General features: G+C 39.6%; 1 protein-coding gene and 1 pseudogene across 1 annotated transcript in view; one reads left to right on the forward strand and one right to left on the reverse strand.

The window, feature by feature from the left end:
* Nucleotides 1-24976, reverse strand: part of LTA4H (leukotriene A4 hydrolase) — a gene marked incomplete in the record, with an annotated part of 46840 nt that overhangs the window by 13513 nt on the left and 8351 nt on the right. The window contains 13 exon segments of the mRNA XM_014590268.2: nt 2462-2532; nt 3230-3333; nt 5598-5742; nt 7142-7253; nt 7700-7770; nt 8518-8541; nt 10315-10455; nt 10716-10788; nt 13531-13583; nt 15261-15365; nt 18358-18426; nt 23047-23167; nt 24946-24976. Coding sequence (XP_014445754.1) covers nt 2462-2532; nt 3230-3333; nt 5598-5742; nt 7142-7253; nt 7700-7770; nt 8518-8541; nt 10315-10455; nt 10716-10788; nt 13531-13583; nt 15261-15365; nt 18358-18426; nt 23047-23167; nt 24946-24976 — 1120 coding nt within the window.
* LOC114008976 (uncharacterized) lies at nt 24079-24228 on the forward strand (annotated as a pseudogene).

The following is a 24976-nucleotide window of genomic DNA, read 5'->3' on the forward strand; positions in this document are numbered from 1 at the left end:
AACTGCTGGTCCCTAGGGGGGGTGGTTTTGTCACAACCCTCCTCTCCTCCACTCTCCTCCTGGGATCTTGGGCATGCACGCACATGCTCCTGGCATGAGTTTCAAGCCAATGGGTCTCGGACTCAAACTGTGGCCGGCCATGCAGGAGTCCAGGGCCTTAACCATTACACCGCCCACTGGCCCCAGCTTCTTCTGATTTTAGTCTGTTTTGCTGGCATCTTTCTTCTGTCCTGGCTTTCAAAGCTTTACTTCTAAGGTTCCAAGCTTTACTTCTTGTATTCTTCCTCGAAGTCCCTTCCAGGCTGATGTCCAAATTCATAACCATTTAAATTACTAGTTTCCTCACCAATAGCTTGATAGGTATTTTCATATCTACTAAAATAATAGATACTAACAGATTTTTTTTTTAATTGGTAGTGGGAATATGTGTTTGCTAGAGAGCGAGACAGAGAGGGAGAAAGCATCCCTCCTCCATGGGGCATAATGCCACAACGCCTTCTCCTTCCTTTCTCCATCCTGCTGGGATTTGGGGCACGCACACATACATGCCTCGTGTGTTTTACAAACCACAAGGATCAGGATTAAAACCATGGCCAGTCATATGGGATCTGACTCCCTAACCACTATACTACTGGGCCAGCCCACTTAATAAATAGATATTTTAAACAAAACACATTGTGGGGACCAGCAGTTGTAATGGCTATGTCACTGAACTTCCATGTAGTCGACCATGGTTCGAGTCCCGGACCCTATCCTTTCAGATAGTCTTGTCCCACCAGCCCTGCATTAATTACCTCGGGTCTTCATTATATAAGGTTATTGCAATAATTAACAAGATAATGTGTATGACAGCACTTAAACTATGAAGTACCAGAATAAAAGTATTAGTTTGGTAGTACCTTTTAAGACATTAAATGGATTTATTGATCATTTTTACCATCTACCTGTTTCCAAAACAGAAATGGAAACAATTCCATTGCAATCACCTCTCCCTCACTTCTTAGCTCCTGTTTTCCACCATGTTCTGTGATATCCTGGATTGTCCAGTCACTGGGGAACTTGACCACACCTCCTCCATGTTCAAAGCGTCTAATATTCCAGTCAAACCCTCTTCGATCTGGCCATTCAGCGTATTTTACAAACACATATAACAATGGCTCATCATTTTTTCTACCAGATGTCCTGCGGTTCTCCTGTATACCAGTTATACTGGGTCGTTTAATGTATGCAATTTCTACGATCCCATGGAAAGACAATGAGTGGTGGAATGTGTAGCAGTAGCATTCTCATGTGGCTCATGGAAGATCAGGGTTCAGGTCTCATTCCAGGAGGATGTTAGTTTAAAGGCAATTTACTGTGGGGTTAAGACAGCCAGGGTTGGGCCAGCCCTATGGCCTAGTGGTTACCGAAGCTGATTCTACATGGCTGACTGTAGGATATGAGTCTGGACCCAGTGACTTGAAAAACATGCAGGGCACAATGTGTGTGCATGCCCAAAATCCTGATGGAAGGGAACAGTAGAGGAAAAAGGATTGTGGCATGACCAAATCCCACTGGGAGGAATGCTTTCTCCTTCAGTCTCTCTCTCTCTGGCTTGTGTGCATGAGGGGGGGGGGAAATGTCTACCCAGCTTAATTTTTCTCTTCTGGAAATGCAAACAATAACTTATAGCACTATTTTAATGACTAATATAATACTTAAGAAATGTTATTTTTCATACTGCAAAAGTTGAAGGAAGGGACAATAGCTTACCCTTCTCTAAATCTATCACCATCCTTGTGCAGAAAGGAAGCACTCAATAATTACTGATACTTGAGACGAATTTAACTTAGGAATTAATATATTAAAAGAGGGGGAAAATTAAAATATGAAGGGTTCCTCAAAACATTCATTAAAAATGCATATTATGAAAAAACTGCATGGATTTTGAAATTACTTTGCACCAAAATAAACTTGTACTTAAATTCCATTTTTCCACAAACTTTTTGACCTCCTACTTAGACTTAAAGTTATAAATTTAGATTTGTAAGTCATGGAACTATTCTTTTGGCCTCAAGATTAAATTCAAAGATCTGCTGTAATGGCTATGTTGCTAGACTCCCATGTAATTGACCATGGTTTGAGTTCTAGACCTGGTGGTTTAAACTCACGCTGGGTGCGTATGCGTGTGTGCCTAAGATCCTGAGAGGAGAATGGAGGAGAAGGGATCGCGGTGTGGCCATCCCCCCTACGGGGTGATTTCTCGCTTTCTGTCTCTCTATCTCTCTCTGTCTTTCTGGTGAGTGCATGTGTCTTATAGCAAAAACCTCTCCAAAAAAAAAATTCAAAGATCTAAGAACTCTACTCTTGACACTATTAACAGCTTAAGGAGGACATATATCCTTTCGGATATTTTGAGGAGTTCTAGGATAGAGAAGATTGAGAAGCCTTCCTAAGCATTAGCAGCTAGCTAAATACTTACTTGGGTTTTACAGGAGGCAGTCCAGGGGAGTAGAGCCAGGCATTCCAATCAACTTGATTGAGAATATCAACCTGTACACAGTAAGAATACCCAGTTTGCTATAGAATGACTTTTTGTTAAAACAAAAATCTAAAACAAATGTTTTAAACCTCAAATCTATAATTTTGTCTACCCCACTATTTTGAGATAATTTCCAAACCTCTTTTCTTAAATAAATTTATATTCATCAGTTCTGTTAAATAATTTAAGTGGGATATTAAAGATACAAAAAATAAAACTCTGAAACATACTATTGAGAATCTCTGAAACAGAAAAGTATGTACACATTAGTTCATATTGTCACGATCACATTCTAAACAGGAAAAATAGCAGTAAAAGACGGCCAATTGGGCTGGCCCCATAGCCCAGTAGTTAAGGGAGTAGGAGCCCATGCGGCTGACTGTGGTTTGAATCCCAGTCTGGGCAGCTTGAAAACATGCTGGGCATGTGTGCGTGTGTGCCCCAAATTCTGACAAGATGGAGAAATAGAGAACAGACTGACATGACCATGCCCAGTGGAGAATGATTTCTCCGTCTCTCCCTCCATCTCTCTGTCTGTCTCTCTCTGGCAAGTATATGTGGCCTTAGGCAATTAAAAAAATAAAGGACTGCATGTTAAAACAAATTCTGAACTAATGGTGCTATTAAGTAATTCAAGTGAGCCTAATAAGTAGTCAGTAAATATATATCTACTAGGCAAGAAAAATAAGATGGTTTTTAAAATCCAACCTTATCTTTAAAGTGAGAATATAGGAAATCCTTCCAGTCATCAGTAGTTATGCTCTTGTAGGAAAATTCTTTCACATAAGCCTTTAAGAATCCCAGGAAAACCTCTATGAGTAAAAAAAAAAAAGTAGGGAGAGAAAAGGAAATCAATCCATAGAACAGTAATTACAACATTTGACATGTTTTCATGCTTGGCATCAGAGAACATTCAAAGAATGGGGAAGCCAATGAGGGTTTTAAGAAGTTAAAAAAAAAAAAAACCCTTAAGTTGGCCCTTAGAGAATACAGGCGTTGGGGGTCGGGGTGAGTCTTGAAAAAGTTTGTGGAAAATATGTATTATGGAAAAAATTATGTGTGGATTTTTTTACACCAAAATAAACTTGTGGGCTAGCAGGTAGAATGGTGATTAAAGCATTAGATCCCACATGACCAACTCCATAGTTCGAGTCCTAGACCTGGTAGTCTGAAAAACATGCAGGGTATCTGTGCATATGTACCCAAAATTCTAAGAGGAGAATGATGGAGAAGAGAGTGTGGCATGACCATCTCCCCTGGGAGGGTGATTTCTCACTCTCCCCCTCTCTGTGTCTCTTTCTGACAAGCACATGGACCCCATGGCAAAAATTTAAAAATAAAATGAAACTAACTTGTACTTTAATTCTATTTTCCACAAACTTTTTGCAGTCTCATCATATACGTAATTTAGTAGAATGAACAAAAAATTTCTAGTTACAGGTAAGGGGATGACACAGTGACAACACAGAAAAGGAATATACAATTTCTAAAAGCAATAACCCTTGTATGCCAAGAAAGGAGGAAAGCTGAATGGGACAAGCAAAATGTGTCCAGGTGTAGGAGGGCCTTCAAAGTCAATTGATACTGGAGAAGTCATCAACACCCATCAGAAGGTGAAGGTTACACACACTCAGCCCATTTCTATAAACACTAGGATGACATTAAACGTATAGGTAGATTTATATGTACAGCCATACAAGGATGTATATAAAATATTGAAGAAAAAGCCAACAAAACAAATGCAGGCTCTACAGTATGATCCATTTTTTGTAATTAATATAATTATATATGTGTGTGTATATATATATGTGTATACTTTTTCATTTTCACTTACAAAACAATCTGGAACTGCATATACCAAACTGCTAAAAGTGCCTACTCCTGGGGAGTAGAAAGGGCTGAAGGGATTCTTACTTGTAGAAAGGTTTTTGATGAATATATGCTAATATCCAAATTTAAAAAATACTGATGAGATTTTTTTTTAAAGAATGAATGACTGGGTTGAAAAAATATGGCACCTGTACACTATGGAATATCGATCAGTTATAAAAAACAATGAGACCCTATTATTTAATACAAAGTGAAAGAACATAGAAGATTTAATGCTGAGGAAAGAAAGCCAGACTATGAAAGACACACTGCATGTCCCCACTCAATATATACCGAATGTCTGCATGCTATGACAGAAATTGAGACCCAAAGAGATAATGATAGGCAAGGTCAATATGGATATCAAAACACTATAGGGGAGAAGGGTGGGCAGCAGGCAGTGGGGTGGGAGGGGTTTAGGGAGGAAGTACTCGACTGACATAAGAATGTAAAATTCTCTGATGGAAAAGGTGCATATGGTAACATCCTTGATGGTAATGTAATGCATGCATGTTTTTGAAAAACTATATTGTGTGTTATGAAGATGTACAACTAACTGTGAAGAAGAAATAAAAATAAAATAATATACATAACTAGCACATTTTAAAAAAAAAAAAGAAAGAAAAAGGCATGGTCTCACCATGCTGCAATACTGTCTTGGCCCCCCAGCTGGGAGAACAATAATTTCTGTCTTAACCTCCATAGTTATTGGGAATATAAGCATGTGCCACCATGCCCAACTTTTAGGTTGGATAGAGAACTGAACCTGGGCCTTCCATGTGGTCCCAGCCAGCAAAACACAGCATCTTAACAGCACTCACCACCACAACAAGGCCTGTTTTTTTTTTTTTGTTTTTTTTTTTTAAGTCAAAAAGCATAATTTCTTTGACTCCTGACCTACGCTAAGAGCCAGGGCACAGTTGCTGGTTCCATGCTCCTGTTGTCTCAGCTGTTTGGGAGGATCATAACATACAAGACTCTGTCTAAATATTTTTTGAAAGTATAATTTAAAAGTCACGGGTTATTCGAAGTTTTAAGTAGAAAGGTAACATTAATAAATTATATAGATTTCTCCAGCAGCTACATATAGAATGCACTGGTAGTATAAAATGGAATAAAAACAACAGTTTACAATTCTTTCTTGTTTTTCATATTACCCTCAAAAAGAAACATTTCTTAAAAATATCAATAAATGCCAATAGCTTACCTGGTCCTCCAAGAAGTTGTTCAAGGTAAAAAAGTAAAGCAAAACCTTTCTCATAGGGAACTGAAGAGTAAGCGACATCAGGGTCTGTATCTGACAGATCAACCACGAGTTTAGTGAAAGGACTTGTTTCCCCAAAAGTCTTTATCTGCAAGACATGAAACGAGATGAATGTTCACATATGAAGGCTGGTATCACAGAGATAAACTAATGAGGATGCACTACTCTCTTAAAGACATAACGTTAGGGGAATCTAGAATATAGAGACCAGAAATCCTATGATACATTGTCGTAAACTGTGAAGTTTAGCAGAACGGCTACTGATGTAACTAACATTCCCTGATATGTCTTGCCCAATAACAGCCTCTATTCTTATCAAAGACTTTAATCTCTTGCCCAATAACAGCCTCTATTCTTATCAAAGACTTTAAAGGGACCAGCAGTTAGCATAATGGCTATGTTGCTGGACTCCCATGTAGTCGACCGCAGTTCGAGTTCCGGACCTGGTGGCTTAAACTCACACCAGGCGCATGTGTGTGTGTGCCTAAGATCCCGAGAGGAGAATGGAGGAGAAGGGATTGCGGCGTAGCCATCCCCCCGGGGGGTGATTTCTCGCTTTCTGTCTCTCTGTCTCTTTCTGTCTTTCTGGCGAGTGCATGTGCCCTATAGCAAAAACCTCTCCAAAAAAAGAAAAAAAAAAAAAAAAAGATCTAATGCCTGGTCAGCAAATTCAGTTTTCAGGAGAGCACTTGAAAATGACATATACAATATATCAGACCAGTTCCATGGCTCAGAGGTGGTGGTGCTCAGGAGAGACTGATCCCACATGGCAACAGAGGTTAGAATTCCCTGCCCGGTCAGCCTGAAATGTGCCAGTCACATGTGCAAATGCCCAGGATACAAAGGGCTAGAAAGCTGAAGAAAGGCAATTGTGACATGACCAGACCCTGTGGATAGGTCTTCTCTCTCTTTCACAGATGCACTCATGCATTCTATCATGAATCGAGAGGAAAAAGATATAAATATACTAAATAAAATTCAAACATACAACCAAGTATTTTTAAAAATTTGTTATAGGGGGTGTGCATTCACTAGAGAGAGATGGAAAGGGAAAGCGGGAAAACACCCCCTGGCAGGGGCATATACTTGCCATAGTTCCTCCTCCTCCATTCTCCTATAGGGATTTGCCATGTACACACATGCGCCGGGCGTGTTTCTCAAGCTGCTGGGTCTGGGACTCAAACCATGCCATTGGCCATGTGGGATCCTGCCACCTTAGCCACCAGCTGGCCCATAACCAGCTATTTTATTAACACCAAAGACCCAGTGAGGTCTCACAGCTCTACATTCAGGCCAGGTCATGAACACTAGCTAATGGTGGACAATAAAGGATGCATATCCATAGAGTATGATACCAGCATCTCCTCCACTGTCCACATCTGTAAGAATGACTTGCTTGCTGCTATTTAGTAAGAAGCTTTACAAATTTAATTTTTGAATACCTATACAACTCTGGATGAAAGCTTTTAAATGTTCGATTCATTTACCGAATTCTGTAGTTCTCCCCATCCTCCCAGGGCATGAAAATGTCGGAACTTTTCACCAAACAGCCGTCCACAAATGTGGCGTTCCAAATACACAGTATGCCCTTCATTTAACCTGAACAAAAAATTTAAATGTTAAAACGCAGCACTTTGCACAGAGAAAAAATCGGCATTCTAATCAACAGATGTTTCCTTTGTGGTTTTTCAACAAAGGAAAGCAATTGCAAAGCAGGACCACTATGGTCTAAGCAGAAGGTTCCAGGCATTTAATTCAGAGCAATGGCAAGCCCAGCCCAGCAGATGGCAGCAGGGAAAACAAGTCATGGTTCTGGTTTTATATGTATGTATTAAAAATGTGACTATATGAGGAGCTGAATAATTCCCATAAACTAACATCATGACAAGTGGTAGAGAATATATTTTAAAAATTTCTATCAAGGAGATCATAAAGAGAAACAAGATTATACACATGAAACAATTCAGAGTAGTAGGAGATGAGGAAAAAATCAATCAGTGACAAGAAACAATGAAGAAAACATTAAAAAAAAAAAGAAAACTTACCAAAAGTGATCCCAAGTTTTGTTGGTCACTAGATTTCCTGTCCAACTATGAGATATTTCATGCGCAATAACCTAAAGGAAATAGTGTAATTAGTAGTAAAATTGATTACCTTAGTTAAAATAATCCACTATATAAGCACTTTTGTTTTTTCAATGCCACATTATTCAATGTTTTTAAAACACTAGCTGACATATTCAGGGAGTTACTTAGTTCTGCCAAAAAAAAAAAAAAAATCTGTAGTTTAATCAAAGACCAAAAACATAAGGTAGTTAAAATAATTTTAAACAAAAAATTATTTAGAAACTATTAAATGGATATACCACCCCATTAGAAATATATTGTAATCATATGAAGAGATTAAACAATACAATTTTCTGAAGTCTGTTAAACTTAATTGTTAAAGGAATGATGTTTTACACTAAGAATCCCCAAGTTATCATTTAATCTGTACCTTTAACATAATACCATAATGAATATATATATTTTTAATTTGCTATAGGGCATATGTGCTTGCCAGAGAGAGAGAGACAGAGAGAGTGAGGGGAAAGTGAGAAATCACCCCCCAGAGGGGATGCCCACACCATGATCCCTTCTCCTTCATTCTCCTCTCAGGATTTAAGGCACGCAGGCACACATGCGCCTCCAAACAAGACTTGTTTTCCAAGTCTCCAGGTCTGAAACATGAACCACGTGGTCGGCGATGTGGGATCTAGTTACCTTAACCACCATGCCACCTGGTTAGCCCACCACAATGAATTTTTCAAACTCAACTAACTGAATACTTCTTGAGGGTAATACCATAAGAAATGTTAACTTACATTGGAGAGTGATTTGTCACCTGCCTACAGAGAAAAAGAAAAATTAGCTTAGTATTTCAGTAACAAAATTACAGACTATATCTAAAATCTGCCCACTTTAACAGTTAGTATATTGGCATTAACAGGCATTATATTTCTACTACAGTACTTGAAAGGGCTCAAAAATGACATGCTCTGGGAAAATAAACCCCAAAAATACTGAACTGAAAAGTCATTCTTGCTCTGATTTAAAAAATACTAGAGGATTTTTCTGTACTAGAAGGAAAGAACTCTTGTCTCTAATTAGCTTCCAGGAAACATTTCTCCTACTTCCATGTTTTATAATCTACTCTTTTTTTATAATCATTTAATTTATTTATTCATTCATGTATTTTATTTTGACTAGAGAGAGACACACACAGAGAGAGAAGGAAAGTGAGAAAGCAAACCACCAGATCTGAGGCTCAAACCATGGTTGGCCATGTGACAGTGTCCAGCACCTTAACCACCATGCCACCTGATGGTCCCATAATCTACTCTTATTTATCCACCACCTTCTTTTTTTTAAATTTTTTTGTCATAGGGGGTGTGTCCTGGTGAAGAGAGACAGAGAGACAAAGAGACAGAGGGAAAGTAAGAAATCACCCCTCTAGAGGGGATGGTCACACTGCAATCCCTTCTCCTCCATTCTCTTGGGATTTGGGGGCATGCATACATGCACCCGTTGTAATTTTCAAGCCACCAGGTCCAGGACCCAAACTGTGGGTCCAGTACTTTAACCACCACACCAGCGGTTCCCTATCTACCACGTTCTTTCTCTCCTTATTACCCATAATATATTTAAGGAAAGTTTATAATATTCAGTGCGTATTTCACTCTACTTATTTAGTAGCTAATCCATTACTTATTTGATTCTAGGAAGGATTTAAAGTAGTTTACAGGGCATATGAAAGATAGCAACATACTGCATGCAGTGCAATAACTGCAGGTTAGGTGTTCATGATGGAGCTTTTTGTCTGCATATATAATTCATCAATGGATTGTTATCACCTAGCACCTCCATCCCCAGCATTCCCCAAAACCTTGAACAAACTGAAATGGCTAAATTATTTTCCTTTGAAAAATGAGATTTTGATAACCGCAATGAGTAATAAAATTAGAAACAAGGGTTACATGAACAAGTGAAAAGTTGTTTTGTTTGAATATTATTAGGATCCTATAATCTATCTAGGCTTTTTTTAAAAAATTTTTGGCATAGGGCATGTGTGCTCACCAGAGAGAGACAAAGAGCGGGAGAACATGAGAAATCACCCTCTAGAGAAATGGCCAAGCCACAGTCCTTTCTCCTCCATTCTCCTCTTAGATTTTGAAGACACACACACATACACACCCAACATTTTTTTCAAGCTGCCATGTTCAGAACTCAAACTGTGGAGTTGGCTATGTGGGATCTGGTCCCTTAACCACCATGTCACCAGCTGGTCCCTCCAGGCTATTTTTTTAATCAAGAGAGAGATTTTTGCTATAGGGTGTGTGCACTCGCCAAAGAGACACAGAAAGTGAGAGAGAAATCGCCTCTCCCCCCTCCAGGGGAGATGGCCATGTCACAATTCCTTCTCTTCCATTCGCCTCTTGGGATTTTGAGCACATATGCACATGTGCCTGGTGTGAGTTTTAAGCTGCCAGATCCGGGACTCAAACAGTGGTCAACTACGTGAGAGTTCAGTAATGTAACTATTACGCCATCTGCTGGTCCCAACCCTCTAGGCTTATTTTTTAGAAGACTTCAATTTCAAATAAAGAACTGTTAACACTCACCAGTAGAGTAGGTGTTACAAAAGTCAGACAAGGGTTCTCCATGCCACCGTAAGGGAACGATGGGGGCAGGACTAACAGGTCATACTGTCCCCATACATACTGTCCTCCCAGATCTTCTGCAATTTTAAGCATAGATTCAGTCTGAAAAATGAATGCATATATATTTGCATTGTCTTGATTATTACTATAGTACATTACTTAAAAATACATACTGCTTTCTATGATGGTTACAAGCTAATAACACTTACTTTAAAAGAAAATAATAACAAGTAGAACTTAAAATTCACATAAAACCTAAGACAAATTTATTCATTTACCTTATACTTAAAACTATCACATTAGACATTCAAAATCTGAAATCTACTGTTTACAGTTGTTAAAAAGATAACTATGTGACCAACCTCAGAAAATTCACAAGCGGATTTATCCACCTGCTCTTTCTCAGACCACACCAAAGTTCTTGGGCCAATCTGCCTGCAAAATTAAAAGGCTTCATAAAAAGGAAAGTCAAGGTAAATTACTCATCTGGCTCTATGAAGGATTTAAAGTCTTGTACACAAACCTTTAGAGTTGAAGTGTGGTTTTGCCATGTGCTTATGGGAAAAGGTTGAGGTTGCAGGTCTCTGAGACACCAACCTGTTGTTGTGTCTGTGGCAATGGACAGAGAGCTCTATAATGAGGCCCGGTCTGGATCAGAGGAGAACCAAGACATAAAAGTGCCCCCAATGATTAGTTTACTGGCTCTGGGAAGACCTCTGGGAATTTCGCTTCCTGCCTCCAATTCACAACTATGGAAACCCAATCACAGCACAAGAACATTATTCCAGAACCAGGCAGATGGAAACTTTGTCACGCACTTAAAGACTGAACACTCTTTTGTAAGAAGAAACGAATAGCAAAGGAAGGAAATCCTATCACATGAGACAACATGGATGAACCTCGAGGGTGATATGCCATGCAAAATAAGCCAGTCACCAAAGACAAATACAAGGCCAGCAGTGGTATGGTGGTTACGGTGGCTGGATCCTACATGGCGAACAGCATGGCTCGAGTCATGGACCTGGTGACTTGAAAAACACGCCTAGTGGGACCAGCAGTTAGCGTAATGGCTATGTCACTGGACACCCATGTAGTCGACTGCAGTTCGAATCCCAGACCTGGTGGCTTAAACTCACTACAGGCGCGTGTGCATGCATGCCCAAGATCCCGAGAGGAGAATAGAGGAGAAGGGACTGCGGCATGGCCATTCCCCCAGGGGGTGATTTTTCACTTTCTGTCTCTCGGTCTGTGTCTTTCTGGTGAGTACACGTGCCCTATAGCTAAAACCTCTCAAAAAAAAAAAGATATAAAAAAACCCCACACACCTAGTGCATGTACGCCCAAAATCCTGAAAGGAGAAAAGGAAGAAAAGGGACCATGGCATGATTATTTGCCATGAGGGTGCTTTCTCACTTTTCCTGTTCTCTCTCTCTCTGGTGAGTGCATGTATAACTTCTGATAGATTGAAAGAAAAATAAAAAGAATCTTCAGAAGACAAATACTATTTGATTCCTCTATATGAGGTTTTTAAAGTAGTCAAATCCATAGAAATGGAAAATATAATGATAAGTTACCAAGGACTCAAGGTAGGGGGAAGAGTTGCTGAATGGGTATAGACATTCAGTTTTGCAAGATGAAGAAGCTCTGGGGATCTGTTTCACAATGGTATGAATATACTTAACATCAAACTGTACTTCAAAATGGTGAAGATGCTAAATTTTATATACTTTTACTCCTATAAAAAAGAAGCAACGAATACTATCAGAAACCAAAAATATCTTTTTGGGGGCTGGCAGGAGGCGTGGTAGCTGGGGCGCTGGGCTTCCACATGGTTGATAATAGTTTGAGTCCTGGACCTGCTTTCCCGTTTTCCCTCTCTCTCATTCTATCTCTGATCAACTTTAAAAAATAATAATGACGATGAATAAAATGAAATAAAAAATTTTTTTGAGAGACAGATTTTTGCTATAGGGCACTTTGCTTACCAGAGACGTAAAGACAGAGAGACAGAAAGTGAGAAAGCATCCCCCCAGGGAGGATGATCACACCACAGTCCTTTCTCCTCCATGCTCCTCTCTGGACTTTAGGCACACATGCACACATGCCCACCATGTGTTTCAAGCCACCAGGTCTAGGAATCAAACTGTAGTCAACTCTGTGGGAGTCCAGCAACAGAATCATTATGCCTTCTGCTTGTCCCAATAAAACGGTTCTTAAAAAAATCTTTTTCATCTCAATTTCATCTTAACAAATTTATATAACACCAAACCCCAAACAAGATTGTGCCTTGGTGTGCAGGTGGCATGGCAGTTAAGGACGCTGGACTCCTACATGGCCGACCATGGTTCAGATGGCTAGCTTTTTCACTTTCCCTTCCTCTCTCCGGTCAAATTAAGAAATAATAATTATAAAGTCAAATAAAATAATTCTTAAAAAAAAAAAAAGATAGTGCCTTGGTATCCTGTCCTAGACACAGCAGGCTCTAGAGTGGTGCTTCTAAAACTGTAATGTGCGCACCAATGAACTGGTGAGCTTGTGAAAATATGAATTTTGATTTAGTAGGTCTGGGATAAGCCCAATAATTTGCATTTCTAACCAAAGCCCAGGTGATGACAAAGCTATGGGTCTACAGCCTACACTGAGGTAACAGCAGTAACCAGAGCTATCCAATATAAATAGAACTAGAGCCACAAATGCAAACCACCTTATGTAGTTTGAAATTGTCTAGCAGGCACGTGTTTTATAGGAGCAAAGAATTTCTTTCTTTCTTTCTTTGAGAGATTTTTGCTATAGGGCATGTGCACTTGCCAGAGAGACAGAGAGACAGAAAGCATGAAATCACTCCCCCAGAAAGGATGGCCACACTGTATCCCTTTTCCTCCACTCTCTTCTCAGGATTTTGGGTACACACACACACACTCGGCATGAGTTTCAAGCCGGTGTGTCTGGGACTTGAACCATGGTCAACCATGTGGGAGCCCAGTGGCCCCTAGCACCTGCTGGCCCCTAGCAAAGACTTTATTAATGTTTTATAATTAGGTTTGACTTTTTCCAGAGCTGTCAACTTGATAGCTTGAGAAATATACAAATTGGTCTACCATTTATTCTGACAGAGGTTCAAGATGTCTAATAAGGCTTGATCTTTTCACAATGCTCAAAACTTGTTCAAAAGCTCACCTGCTTTCTAAAGCTCCAACAACCAAAGCAATCAGGTAGCAGGGTATCGGGACCTAAGTGGGGCAAACAGAGACCACATGCTTGTGTGAGTGTTTACAGACATTAAAGAGTACTTAAAACTGGTCAATCCCTTTCGAATCTCCAAACATCAATATGGATTACGTTCCTTTCGTACTTCTGAAATAGTTCTCACTTTCAAGGGAACACATAGTTCAAAATCGTGACGTAACTCATTTGAGAATATCTATTTCTCTTTCATTCCACCAGGAAAGACAGCATCGGGCATGTGAAAAACATGATTGTATCTAGTACTAAAAAGCACAGTTTAAGCACTTCTCGAAAATGACATATAAGAAAACAACTGTGCTTGCCCTGATGGTTTTTGTTTTTCTCTTGACTTTTAAAACATTTATTTAAAAAAAAAAAATTCCTCTTGTTTTAAACCACTGCTGGCATATTCTAGAGACATACAAAATAATCCAGCAATAAGTAAATACCGAAATGACAGGAGCTTGAAACTTCAGAAGCTAAGGTGGGAGTAAAATTGCCCATTGTCAGATAATTTAAAAATATACGTACAAGGCAGCGTGGACCACTCTGTGATCCCAGCTGCTCGGGAGGCTGAGGTAGGAGGATCATGACTGTAAGTCTCTGTCTCAAACATCATGCATGCACGTACCACACGCAAACATACATACCACAAAAAATACATATGAAGAATTCTTGAAAAACTTCATGGAGAACAATGATCCTCCCCTCTTTTTTTCTTAGGCTTTCATGGTTTGGTTTTGTTTTATACACAATCAATTGCTATATATCATTAGGCTTATAAAGAGAATTTACACAACATAAGTACACCTCAGACCAGTTCAGTTGAGACCGGTATACACATTATCACAACAGGTAATAAACCATTTCGGTGTCCCACAAATGTCTTACCTCTCTATGTTTTCGCGCTAATTTCCTTCCCTACCCCCACTGTTTCCAGTGTCCATATTATCAGTGCTTTTATGTCCTCCGATCTTTCGGCTGATATATGTTAAGTGGAGACATACAAAGTCTCTCTTTCATTATCTGAGTCGCTTCACTCAGCAATAAATCGTCCATATTCGTCCACTTTCTATCAAATGCCAGGGTCTGAAAATGACCTTTATCTTAAAAACTATGCCTGGATTTCAAAAATTCTGCAGCACAATATAAATTCCCATGAACTTTTTGAAGTCCCCTTGCATATGTGTATGTATGTGTATATATACAAACACACACGCTTGCATGCTACACACACTTTCTATTCATTAAAGGTCAAAGATTCAAGTCAAGTTACCGACTATACAGGAATTTTGACTTAAAGGACTATAACCAAGTGCTCTTTTGGTCTAAGACAGTTTTGCTATAAACACTCTAAACAACCACAAGCCCACAGTGCAGTTCCAGGATGGAGAAAAGTAACTTAAATGAACAGGCAGCCTGCAACTGACCAGGACAAGGGAAGACAGAATCCGGCTGCCTCCCTACTAAGCTATCCAGCAGCCTCCTTTCACAGTACAATGCTCTCTGTCAGCAGAACATTAAATCCTTTATAAGCACAAAAGGAAAAGAAATGAAAACAGAAAACGAAAGCTGCTTTCCAAATTCTGGAATATTTCAAAAGCAATTCTGCTCTCTGGATGGGTAAAAGCTATTTGTTGTTTACCACCATCGAAAGCAAAAATCTAGACCTGGTGTCTTACTTTTTGACGGAATCTGTATATTTTTCTGCTCGGGTCTTCTGGGTCAGGGGCTTCTCCATCACGAATAGCACTCATCAGTGCCACCAGTTCTTTAGGGACAGACACCTAGCCAAGAAGAAAAAGTCATTTCCCATTATAAATAAGAGGTCTATATACTTTAAACTATATATAAGTAAAATAACCTTTTTCCCCTTCTTGACTATATAAGAAATAAACAATGACACTCCAAGAGTACATACGTAGCTGGTGCTGCAGTGCTGTACTTTGGAAGCGGATCCTACACAGCCCTCCTTGGTTTGAGTCCCAGGCCTTGGCGGGTTTTTTAAAAACCTGCTGGGTCCCTGTGTGTGCATGCCTAAAATCCTGATGGGATGGACACACCCCATTAAAGAATGATCTCTCTCTTTCTTTCTCTCTAGCATACACAAGTGTCCTCGGGCAATTTAAAGAAAAAGAGCACATATCTATTAGTTTTGTAAACAGAATTGCCAATACGTAAAACTGCGTTCTTTACTAATGAACTTGAAATATCTACCTATCCATTCATCCATTTATATTAAGAACAGAGTTTTGGTAGAAACTAGATAAAACCCCAGCTCTGCCATGCACTAATCCACAGACTTGGGCAAAGGACCTCCCTGAGCCTCAGCTGCTCCATCACATGAGAGAAATCCTTCCCAGCTTTCTGCAAGGAATGAGACAGATGAGAGCTCAGCACCATGCCTGGTAATGAGAGCCCCCCAGCCCCTGCTCCCTTCCACACCCTCAAAACAGATTTGAAAGGATGTTATACTCACGGCAGGACAGAGAACACAACTCTGAATAATTTTATATTAAAAGTAAACACTTATAATTACAAATGGATGAACTCTTCAAGGAGAAACTAAAACATACTGCTAAAAACTATGAAAGAATTTTCCTGGAAATTTGTACGGAAAAGATCCTTATGGAGCAAACCATAGAAAATCATATTCTGAAAGTTTTCCTTTTTTGCTTTCTTTTCCTTCTCTATTTATTCTTCCATGAGAGAGAAGGACAGAGAGAAGAGAAGGAACACACACCCCCAACAGGGCCTTCACACCTTGATACTACTCTCAGAATCATAGGCACATGCACATGGGTGCCTGATGTGCTCAGGGAGGTCCCGGGACACAAACCCAGGATCCTTCCCATGTGGCTCCAAGTGCATTATTGCTACACCACCACCTGGATCCTGAAAGCTTTACTTCTAATAAATGCCAGAAGAAAGGCCTGCTCCTTGAGTATTAATGATCCATTGGGGTCTGAAAAGTCATGATGCATTTCTGCATAAAAAAATACATCAGAACTTTCTTGACAACCTAATAGTAAGCATACATTCCAATAATGTTAGACTGCCATGTTCTTCTCTCAAAGCCCAGAATTCAACTATTACAGACAGAGGCCCAGAACCAGGAGCACCAGAACTGGTACTATAAAAGTCAGAGATCCTAGAGCTCAAAAGCAGTCAGGAAATAATTTGGTTCGGCCTCCTCCCTCCATTTAGGCAGCGGTATGTCCTGGAAATTTGTACGGAAAAGATCCTTATGGAGCAAACCATAGAAAATCATATTCTGAAAGTTTTCCTTTTTTGCTTTCTTTTCCTTCTCTATTTATTCTTCCATGAGAGAGAAGGACAGAGAGAAGAGAAGGAACACACACCCCCAACAGGGCCTTCACACCTTGATACTACTCTCAGAATCATAGGCACATGCACATGGGTGCCTGATGTGCTCAGGGAGGTCCCGGGACACAAACCCAGGATCCTTCCCATGTGGCTCCAAGTGCATTATTGCTACACCACCACCTGGATCCTGAAAGCTTTACTTCTAATAAATGCCAGAAGAAAGGCCTGCTCCTTGAGTATTAATGATCCATTGGGGTCTGAAAAGTCATGATGCATTTCTGCATAAAAAAATACATCAGAACTTTCTTGACAACCTAATAGTAAGCATACATTCCAATAATGTTAGACTGCCATGTTCTTCTCTCAAAGCCCAGAATTCAACTATTACAGACAGAGGCCCAGAACCAGGAGCACCAGAACTGGTACTATAAAAGTCAGAGATCCTAGAGCTCAAAAGCAGTCAGGAAATAATTTGGTTCGGCCTCCTCCCTCCATTTAGGCAGCGGTATGTTATACACATGAGATCATTGAGGCTGAAGGTCCTAAGACTTGCCAGAGCTCATATAGTTACCAAGTGATAGAGAGGAGTCCAAAGCCCTGGGAGTCTATGCTTCTAAGTATAATATCCATATCCTATACCAGGGATGGTTTTGATCAAGATGATCCCATAAATAATAGGTTAATCCTCATTCTGTTTGCTTGGTCTAAATAGGTCTAGTCTCTGGAATACTGTTAATTGATTAATTATAGTTCATCGTTTACCAAAAGGATTATCAGCACCTACAACAGGTGTAAGTATACAGATTAATCTACAATATATGCTCAATAGGATACCTAGAATAGATTTTTTTTTTTTTTTTTGGTCTCTCCTTTTTCTTTATATTTGCCAGAGGAGACATGTGCTCACCAGAGAGACAGAGAAGCAGAGAGAGGGACAGGGAGAAAGCACTCCGTAATGGCACATAGTCAGGCCACAATCCTTTTTCCATTTCTCCAGGTTGTGGAAATTTGGGCATGCACGTACACCTGCCTGGTATGTTTTTTAAGCCATCCGAGCTGGGATTCAAAACACATAGTTGGTCAAATGGGATTCAACTCTCTTAACCACTAAACCATGGGGCTGGCCTATAGTTTATGTGATGACAGAATACACTTACAGGAAGCTTAAACTGCAAATCTCAAGGCTTTAAAGTTAGAAAAGAAAATGGTTCTTTCATTCTTGTTTTTAGATCCAGAATTCTGAATTCCTTTAAAAATCAGAATGGTATACATTTCTTTTTACACTTAAACATTTCAACTACCTTTAAAACAGAGATTCAGAATGGATCCCACTTAATTTCATTAAGTAAAGTATTTCTAGCTCTACAAATTCAATTAGCATCTCCGCTTATCGCTTATACCACATTTACTTATCAAGATGATCTAATTTGGTCAATAATTTGTGATATTTACCTCTGCAGTGTAAGTTAATTTCACAGAAGGAGTGTCCTGGCAAGGAAGTACTGCTCTGCAGTGGATGGCCTGGGAGAGGGGAGAATAAAAAAATCAACGGCTATTACCTTTTCATATAAATCACATCATTAAGAAATTATTACAATTACAGTAATGTTCTTCGACACATTCTTTTAAAAAGTAAAAATAGGTCTCTCATCTCTTAGGATCTTTGAAAGTAGCAAAAATAGATCTGTGGATAAAAAAACTCAAGAGTTTTCATTTCAGTCCATGGTCAAGCCTCATATTTCAGTTGAAGGACCAAGCAGGTGACCAAGCAGTGTTTCCTACTCTGCTCTGATAACACAGAGCCCAGTGGCATGTACTAGCGAACCCAGGAAGAAAGGCTCTGCTCAGGTGTAAACGTGAGACCCCATGGCACATCACTCCGTCTTGGAGAACCACTAGGAACATTCAATTTCTGAAGGCCTAAAAAGATGTATAATAAAGAAACCTCTTTGAGTTCTCACACTTACTGTAACATGAAATCCATTTTTTCTGTGGTTACTTACTTAACATCTAATGGAACACAGTTTGAGAATCATTGCTATAGTCTTAACATTTCAAGCCTGCACTGAACTTTTTCTTTTTTAAAGAATTCTATATTTAATTCATTATCCTTTTATTTTTTAATTTGACCAGATAGAGATACAGAAAGAGAGAGACGGAAAGTGAGAGTATAAGCCGCCAGGTCCAAGACTCAAATCACCATCAGCCATGTGGGAGTCCAGCACCTTAGCCACCATGCTACCTGCTGGCCCCTGCACTAAACTTTGAAAGCAAAAACAAAACGAGAAAGAATAGTTTCATTCGGTACCATCTAGACATATTCTTTCACGGAAAGTATTTCATGTAATATGTAGACAGATATTTTCCACAGTAATCTGTTACTAACATTAGTTCCAACAAGAATGGTTAGAATGCCTACAATTTTATACCCTAAACTGTTTACAAGTAAGTCTATATCTATTGCCGGGGTAACAATCTGTCACTAACATTGGTTCCAATAAGAATGGCTAGAATGCCTATAATTTTATACCCTAAACTGTTTACAAGTAAGTCTATATCTATTGCCGGGGTACAAAGGAAAGTCAATTTCACTGAGATAGTCTACTGAGTTCAAAGGCAACAGAGTTTTTATATTTTCGTTGTGTAAGACCAAGCCCAGGTGCTGTGGTTTAAATGTGTCCCCCTCATAATTAACGTGTTAAGATTTGGTTGAATTGTGAAGGCATTACAATACAAGGAGAACTAATTCAGTTATAGTATTGAAAGGTGAGGACTTTGGGAAGTGATTAGGCCTCTAGTGAGGCCCTCGATATTGAATCTCAGTGGATTGATAAGGAAAGGAAATGAGACAGACAAAAACAGAGACATGTTCTTGCCTCTTGACATGTGAGATACCTCAGCCATGTTGTATACCAGCAAGAAGACCCTAAGTAGATGTGACTCCTTGACCTTGAACCTCCAAAACTGTGAGCCAAATAAATCTCTATTCTTTTTTTTAGAATTATTTTATTTAACTTAATTGATTATTATTTTCCAGTTTGATCAGAGAGACAGGGAAAGTGAGAAAGCAAGCCACCAGGTCTGGGACTCGAACCATGGTCAGTCATATGGGAGTCCAGCACCCTTAACCACTACACCATCTGTCAGGTCCTAAACCTCTATTCTTACAAATTACTCAGACTCAGGTATAATTCGTTATTAGCAACAGAAAGGACTAGAACACCAGGCAAATATGCGAAGAGAACAACCATTAATAAATTTATCAAATGAAACCATACCTATATGTTTCCTGTCTACTGTAATAATTTCTTAATTTTGGCTGAAATCTCTTACCTGTATTTCAAGTGCTGATGCTAATAAGAATGGAATCACTGGGACCAGCAGTTAGCATAATGGCTATGTTGCTAAACTCCCATGTAGTCGACTGCGGTTCGACTTCCAGACCTGGTGGCTTAAACTCATGCCGGGCCCGTGTGTGTGCGTGCCCAAGATCCTGAGGAAAATTGAGGAGAAGGGATTGCAGTGTGGCCATCCCCCCTGGGGGGGATGATTTCTCACTTTCTGTCTCTTTCTCTCTCTCTGGTGAGCACATGTGCCCTGTAGCAAAAAAAAAAAAAAAAAAGAATGGAATCATATATTCAAAATTCATATTTTTTGTCACTCATGAATCCTGCATTTCTTGTCAAGTTTAGCTTATGGGCATTCTATAAGAAATACCCATGGAAGGGACCAGCAGTTGGCGTAATGGCTATGTTGCTGGACTCCCATGTAGTTCGAGTCCAAGACAAGGTGGCTTAAATTCACATGGGGCATGTGTGCGTGCGTACCCAAGATCCTGGGAGAAGAATGGAGGAGAAGGGATTGTGGCATGGCCATCCCCCCAGGGGGGGTGATTTCTTCCTTTCTGTCTCTCTGTTTTTTCGTGAGAGTGCCCCACCCCTAAAAAAAAAACCCCCCCCAAAAAAAAAAAAAAAAAAAAAAAAAGAAATACCCATGGAAGGGCCAGCAGGTGGTGTAATGGCTAAGGTGCTAGACTAGACCATAGCCTCATGTGGTCTGAGTCCAAGATCTGGCAGTGTGAAAATCACACTAGATGCATGTGCTCTAGAAATAACACATTCTAAGAGGGTGATTAGCTTCTTGGCTTTTCTGTCTGAATGCCTTCCAGTGGACCCCTTTCATTCTCAGACATTATTTCTGTTCAATTAATTTTTTTTTCCATTTTATGATCATCTATTGAGTGTCTCTTCGATGGCAAGTTCTGTGTTAGATGCTGGTTAATAAGACCTAGGTAGTCCAATCTGGGTAGACATGTTTCCAAATTCAAGGAAAGTCGAATTTAAAAAATAATATATGAATCTGCTAATAGCAATCAATAAAATTAAAATATTGTTTTTATAATATAAAATAAGTTAAAACACTATACTAAGTAAAACCACATGTCTATAAGACCACTGTCCATTTTGCTTCATTGAACTGCACGTGCTGGTAATTTTCTGAATAACTGATCATTTCATTTTACCTGGCACTGACTGAAGAGATATGGGTGTTCCTTCCCAGAAGTTTGTTCAGGAGTGAGCCACTGAAGAGCAGAAGATTTTGGAGATGTCTCAAATGAAATTTCTATAACGACCTCTTGATTTCTGTAGGAAACGAACAAATATATCAGTAGAGTACAAACCCATCTACCTAAACTGAATTCATAATATATACTGTGAATAACATAATGGCATATGAGGTCTCGTTAGTGATTGAGAAGAAGCTCTAGAAATGTCACATCCTAAGAGGGTGATTAGCTTCTTGGCTTTCTACCTGAATCATGCTAACTGATAAGAAAGGTGTAAGAAGAATCAGTATTGGTTGAGTATCCCAGTGTATCACACACTTTGCCTGTGTGGTATAATTTTTTATGGCTATTTGAAATAGAAGTGATAATCTTGGCAAACTTCCACTCCTATAGTGCTGAGCACTAGCATGGGATACAAAGCCTTGCTGGTCTACAAACTGGTGCTGGTCCGTGACAAGATAAATCAAGGAATTACCTGGTGGCTTAAACTCATGCCGGGCCCGTGTGTGTGCGTGCCCAAGATCCTGAGGAAAATTGAGGAGAAGGGATTGCAGTGTGGCCATCCCCCCTGGGGGGGATGATTTCTCACTTTCTGTCTCTTTCTCTCTCTCTGGTGAGCACATGTGCCCTGTAGCAAAAAAAAAAAAAAAAAAAAAGAATGGAATCATATATTCAAAATTCATATTTTTTGTCACTCATGAATCCTGCATTTCTTGTCAAGTTTAGCTTATGGGCATTCTATAAGAAATACCCATGGAAGGGACCAGCAGTTGGCGTAATGGCTATGTTGCTGGACTCCCATGTAGTTCGAGTCCAAGACAAGGTGGCTTAAATTCACATGGGGCATGTGTGCGTGCGTACCCAAGATCCTGGGAGAAGAATGGAGGAGAAGGGATTGTGGCATGGCCATCCCCCCAGGGGGGGTGATTTCTTCCTTTCTGTCTCTCTGTCTCTCTCTGTCTTTCTGGCGAGTGCACGCACCCTATAGAAAAAAACCTCTCCAAAAAACACAAAAAAAAAAAAAAAAAAAAAAAAAGAAATACCCATGGAAGGGCCAGCAGGTGGTGTAATGGCTAAGGTGCTAGACACCCACATAGCCTCATGTGGTCTGAGTCCAAGATCTGGCAGTGTGAAAATCACACTAGATGCATGTGCTCTAGAAATAACACATTCTAAGAGGGTGATTAGCTTCTTGGCTTTTCTGTCTGAATGCCTTCCAGTGGACCCCTTTCATTCTCAGACATTATTTCTGTTCAATTAATTTTTTTTTCCATTTTATGATCATCTATTGAGTGTCTCTTCGATGGCAAGTTCTGTGTTAGATGCTGGTTAATAAGACCTAGGTAGTCCAATCTGGGTAGACATGTTTCCAAATTCAAGGAAAGTCGAATTTAAAAAATAATATATGAATCTGCTAATAGCAATCAATAAAATTAAAATATTGTTTTTATAATATAAAATAAGTTAAAACACTATACTAAGTAAAACCACATGTCTATAAGACCACTGTCCATTTTGCTTCATTGAACTGCACGTGCTGGTAATTTTCTGAATAACTGATCATTTCATTTTACCTGGCACTGACTGAAGAGATATGGGTGTTCCTTCCCAGAAGTTTGTTCAGGAGTGAGCCACTGAAGAGCAGAAGATTTTGGAGATGTCTCAAATGAAATTTCTATAACGACCTCTTGATTTCTGTAGGAAACGAACAAATATATCAGTAGAGTACAAACCCATCTACCTAAACTGAATTCATAATATATACTGTGAATAACATAATGGCATATGAGGTCTCGTTAGTGATTGAGAAGAAGCTCTAGAAATGTCACATCCTAAGAGGGTGATTAGCTTCTTGGCTTTCTACCTGAATCATGCTAACTGATAAGAAAGGTGTAAGAAGAATCAGTATTGGTTGAGTATCCCAGTGTATCACACACTTTGCCTGTGTGGTATAATTTTTTATGGCTATTTGAAATAGAAGTGATAATCTTGGCAAACTTCCACTCCTATAGTGCTGAGCACTAGCATGGGATACAAAGCCTTGCTGGTCTACAAACTGGTGCTGGTCCGTGACAAGATAAATCAAGGAATTTGAGAGTAAGCATAGAAACTTTAAGAGCTATTTTTGTATCAGCCGAATCTAATAACAAAATGTGTACTTCTATTTAATCTCTTCTTTCTAGTAATTCATTTTGTTGGACTTTATAAAACCATCAGTATATATCAGCTTAGAGATAATAAAAATTGGTCCTTCACCCTAGACAGTTTCAAAAGAGGAAATACCAAGAGCTTTAGAGACCAGGAGCCTTGCCTGTGTTTGAATCTTGACTCTAACAGGAACGGGAAGGCCCAGAACACTGACCACTGAAAGGTGGGAATAGATCACCCTTGTATCTTCTAGGTCAATAGTTTTTACCCATTTTCCCTTCCCCGTTACATCAAAGGATGGGAAACATTTCCAATATGATCATTATGGCTGCCACTTTCTTGAACAAATTACTTAATTTCTCTGAGATCCCTTTCCTCCTCTGTAAAATACAGCTCATACTACACATGGCTGCTATAAAAATGAGATAAAAGAATGTATCTAAAGTGTTCATCCTGCCAGCTTTGCGCAGTGGCAGTATCGTAGCCAATGAGGTTTATCCGAGGCGCGATTATTGCTAATTGAAAACTTTTCCTAAAGTGTTCATCCTGATTGCTACTCGGTGACAGTTCTATGTATGGCATTATTGTCACCCCACTAATAAAAAGGGCTGGCCTTTGGAGCAAGGGCAAAGAATGTGCAGCTTGTAAAAGCTTCCCAGGTTGTCTTCAAATGCCTCCCTATGATGGCATTCCTCCTCATCACTCTAGACCAGGCGTCCAAAGCCCTGGCTGCAGACCAGTATGGTCTACGGCCTGTTTCCCCAATTCTCACTGCTGACCATGCAGCAGGGGGTGGGCAGCGGAAGAGCAAGGCTTCCTGTGTTTGCACCGCTCACAGTGCTGTCTGGACTTCGCTTCCTGACAGATCAGCACTGGTCCTGGATTCTCACGGGTGCATGAACCCTATTCCATGTGATTGTTTCAGTGTATACTGTAATGTGGCAGTGGTGGAAATGGGGTGTGCGGTGAATGTGGTGCACTTAGGTCATCCCAGGACCAACTTCCCTCCCTCATCTTCCCCGTACATGGAGGGATTATCTCCTGGTCCCTGGTGCCTGGAAAGTTGGTGACTACCTCTCTAGACAGTAGTAAAATCATGATTACTTAAATTACCTGAAGTCCTATTCTTGAGTGTTTTGCACAATAAATTTCCTTAGTATCTTACGAACAAATTCTGTTCACTATAAATGTCTTTCTGAACAGATCAGTAAAAATAGAATGTCGGTTACGACATCTACAGAAACTGAAAAAAAGAGAAAATGTCTAAATTGTTTTAGAATATATTTCCTCCATTATTCAGTGTAAAAGAGAAAAGGGATTCATACTTGCTCAGAGCAATAGGAAGAGAGATTTCCA

The sequence above is a fragment of the Tupaia chinensis genome, unplaced genomic scaffold, assembly GCF_000334495.1.
Source record: "Tupaia chinensis unplaced genomic scaffold, TupChi_1.0 Scaffold000423_1, whole genome shotgun sequence".
NCBI classification, from domain to species: Eukaryota; Metazoa; Chordata; class Mammalia; order Scandentia; family Tupaiidae; genus Tupaia; species Tupaia belangeri.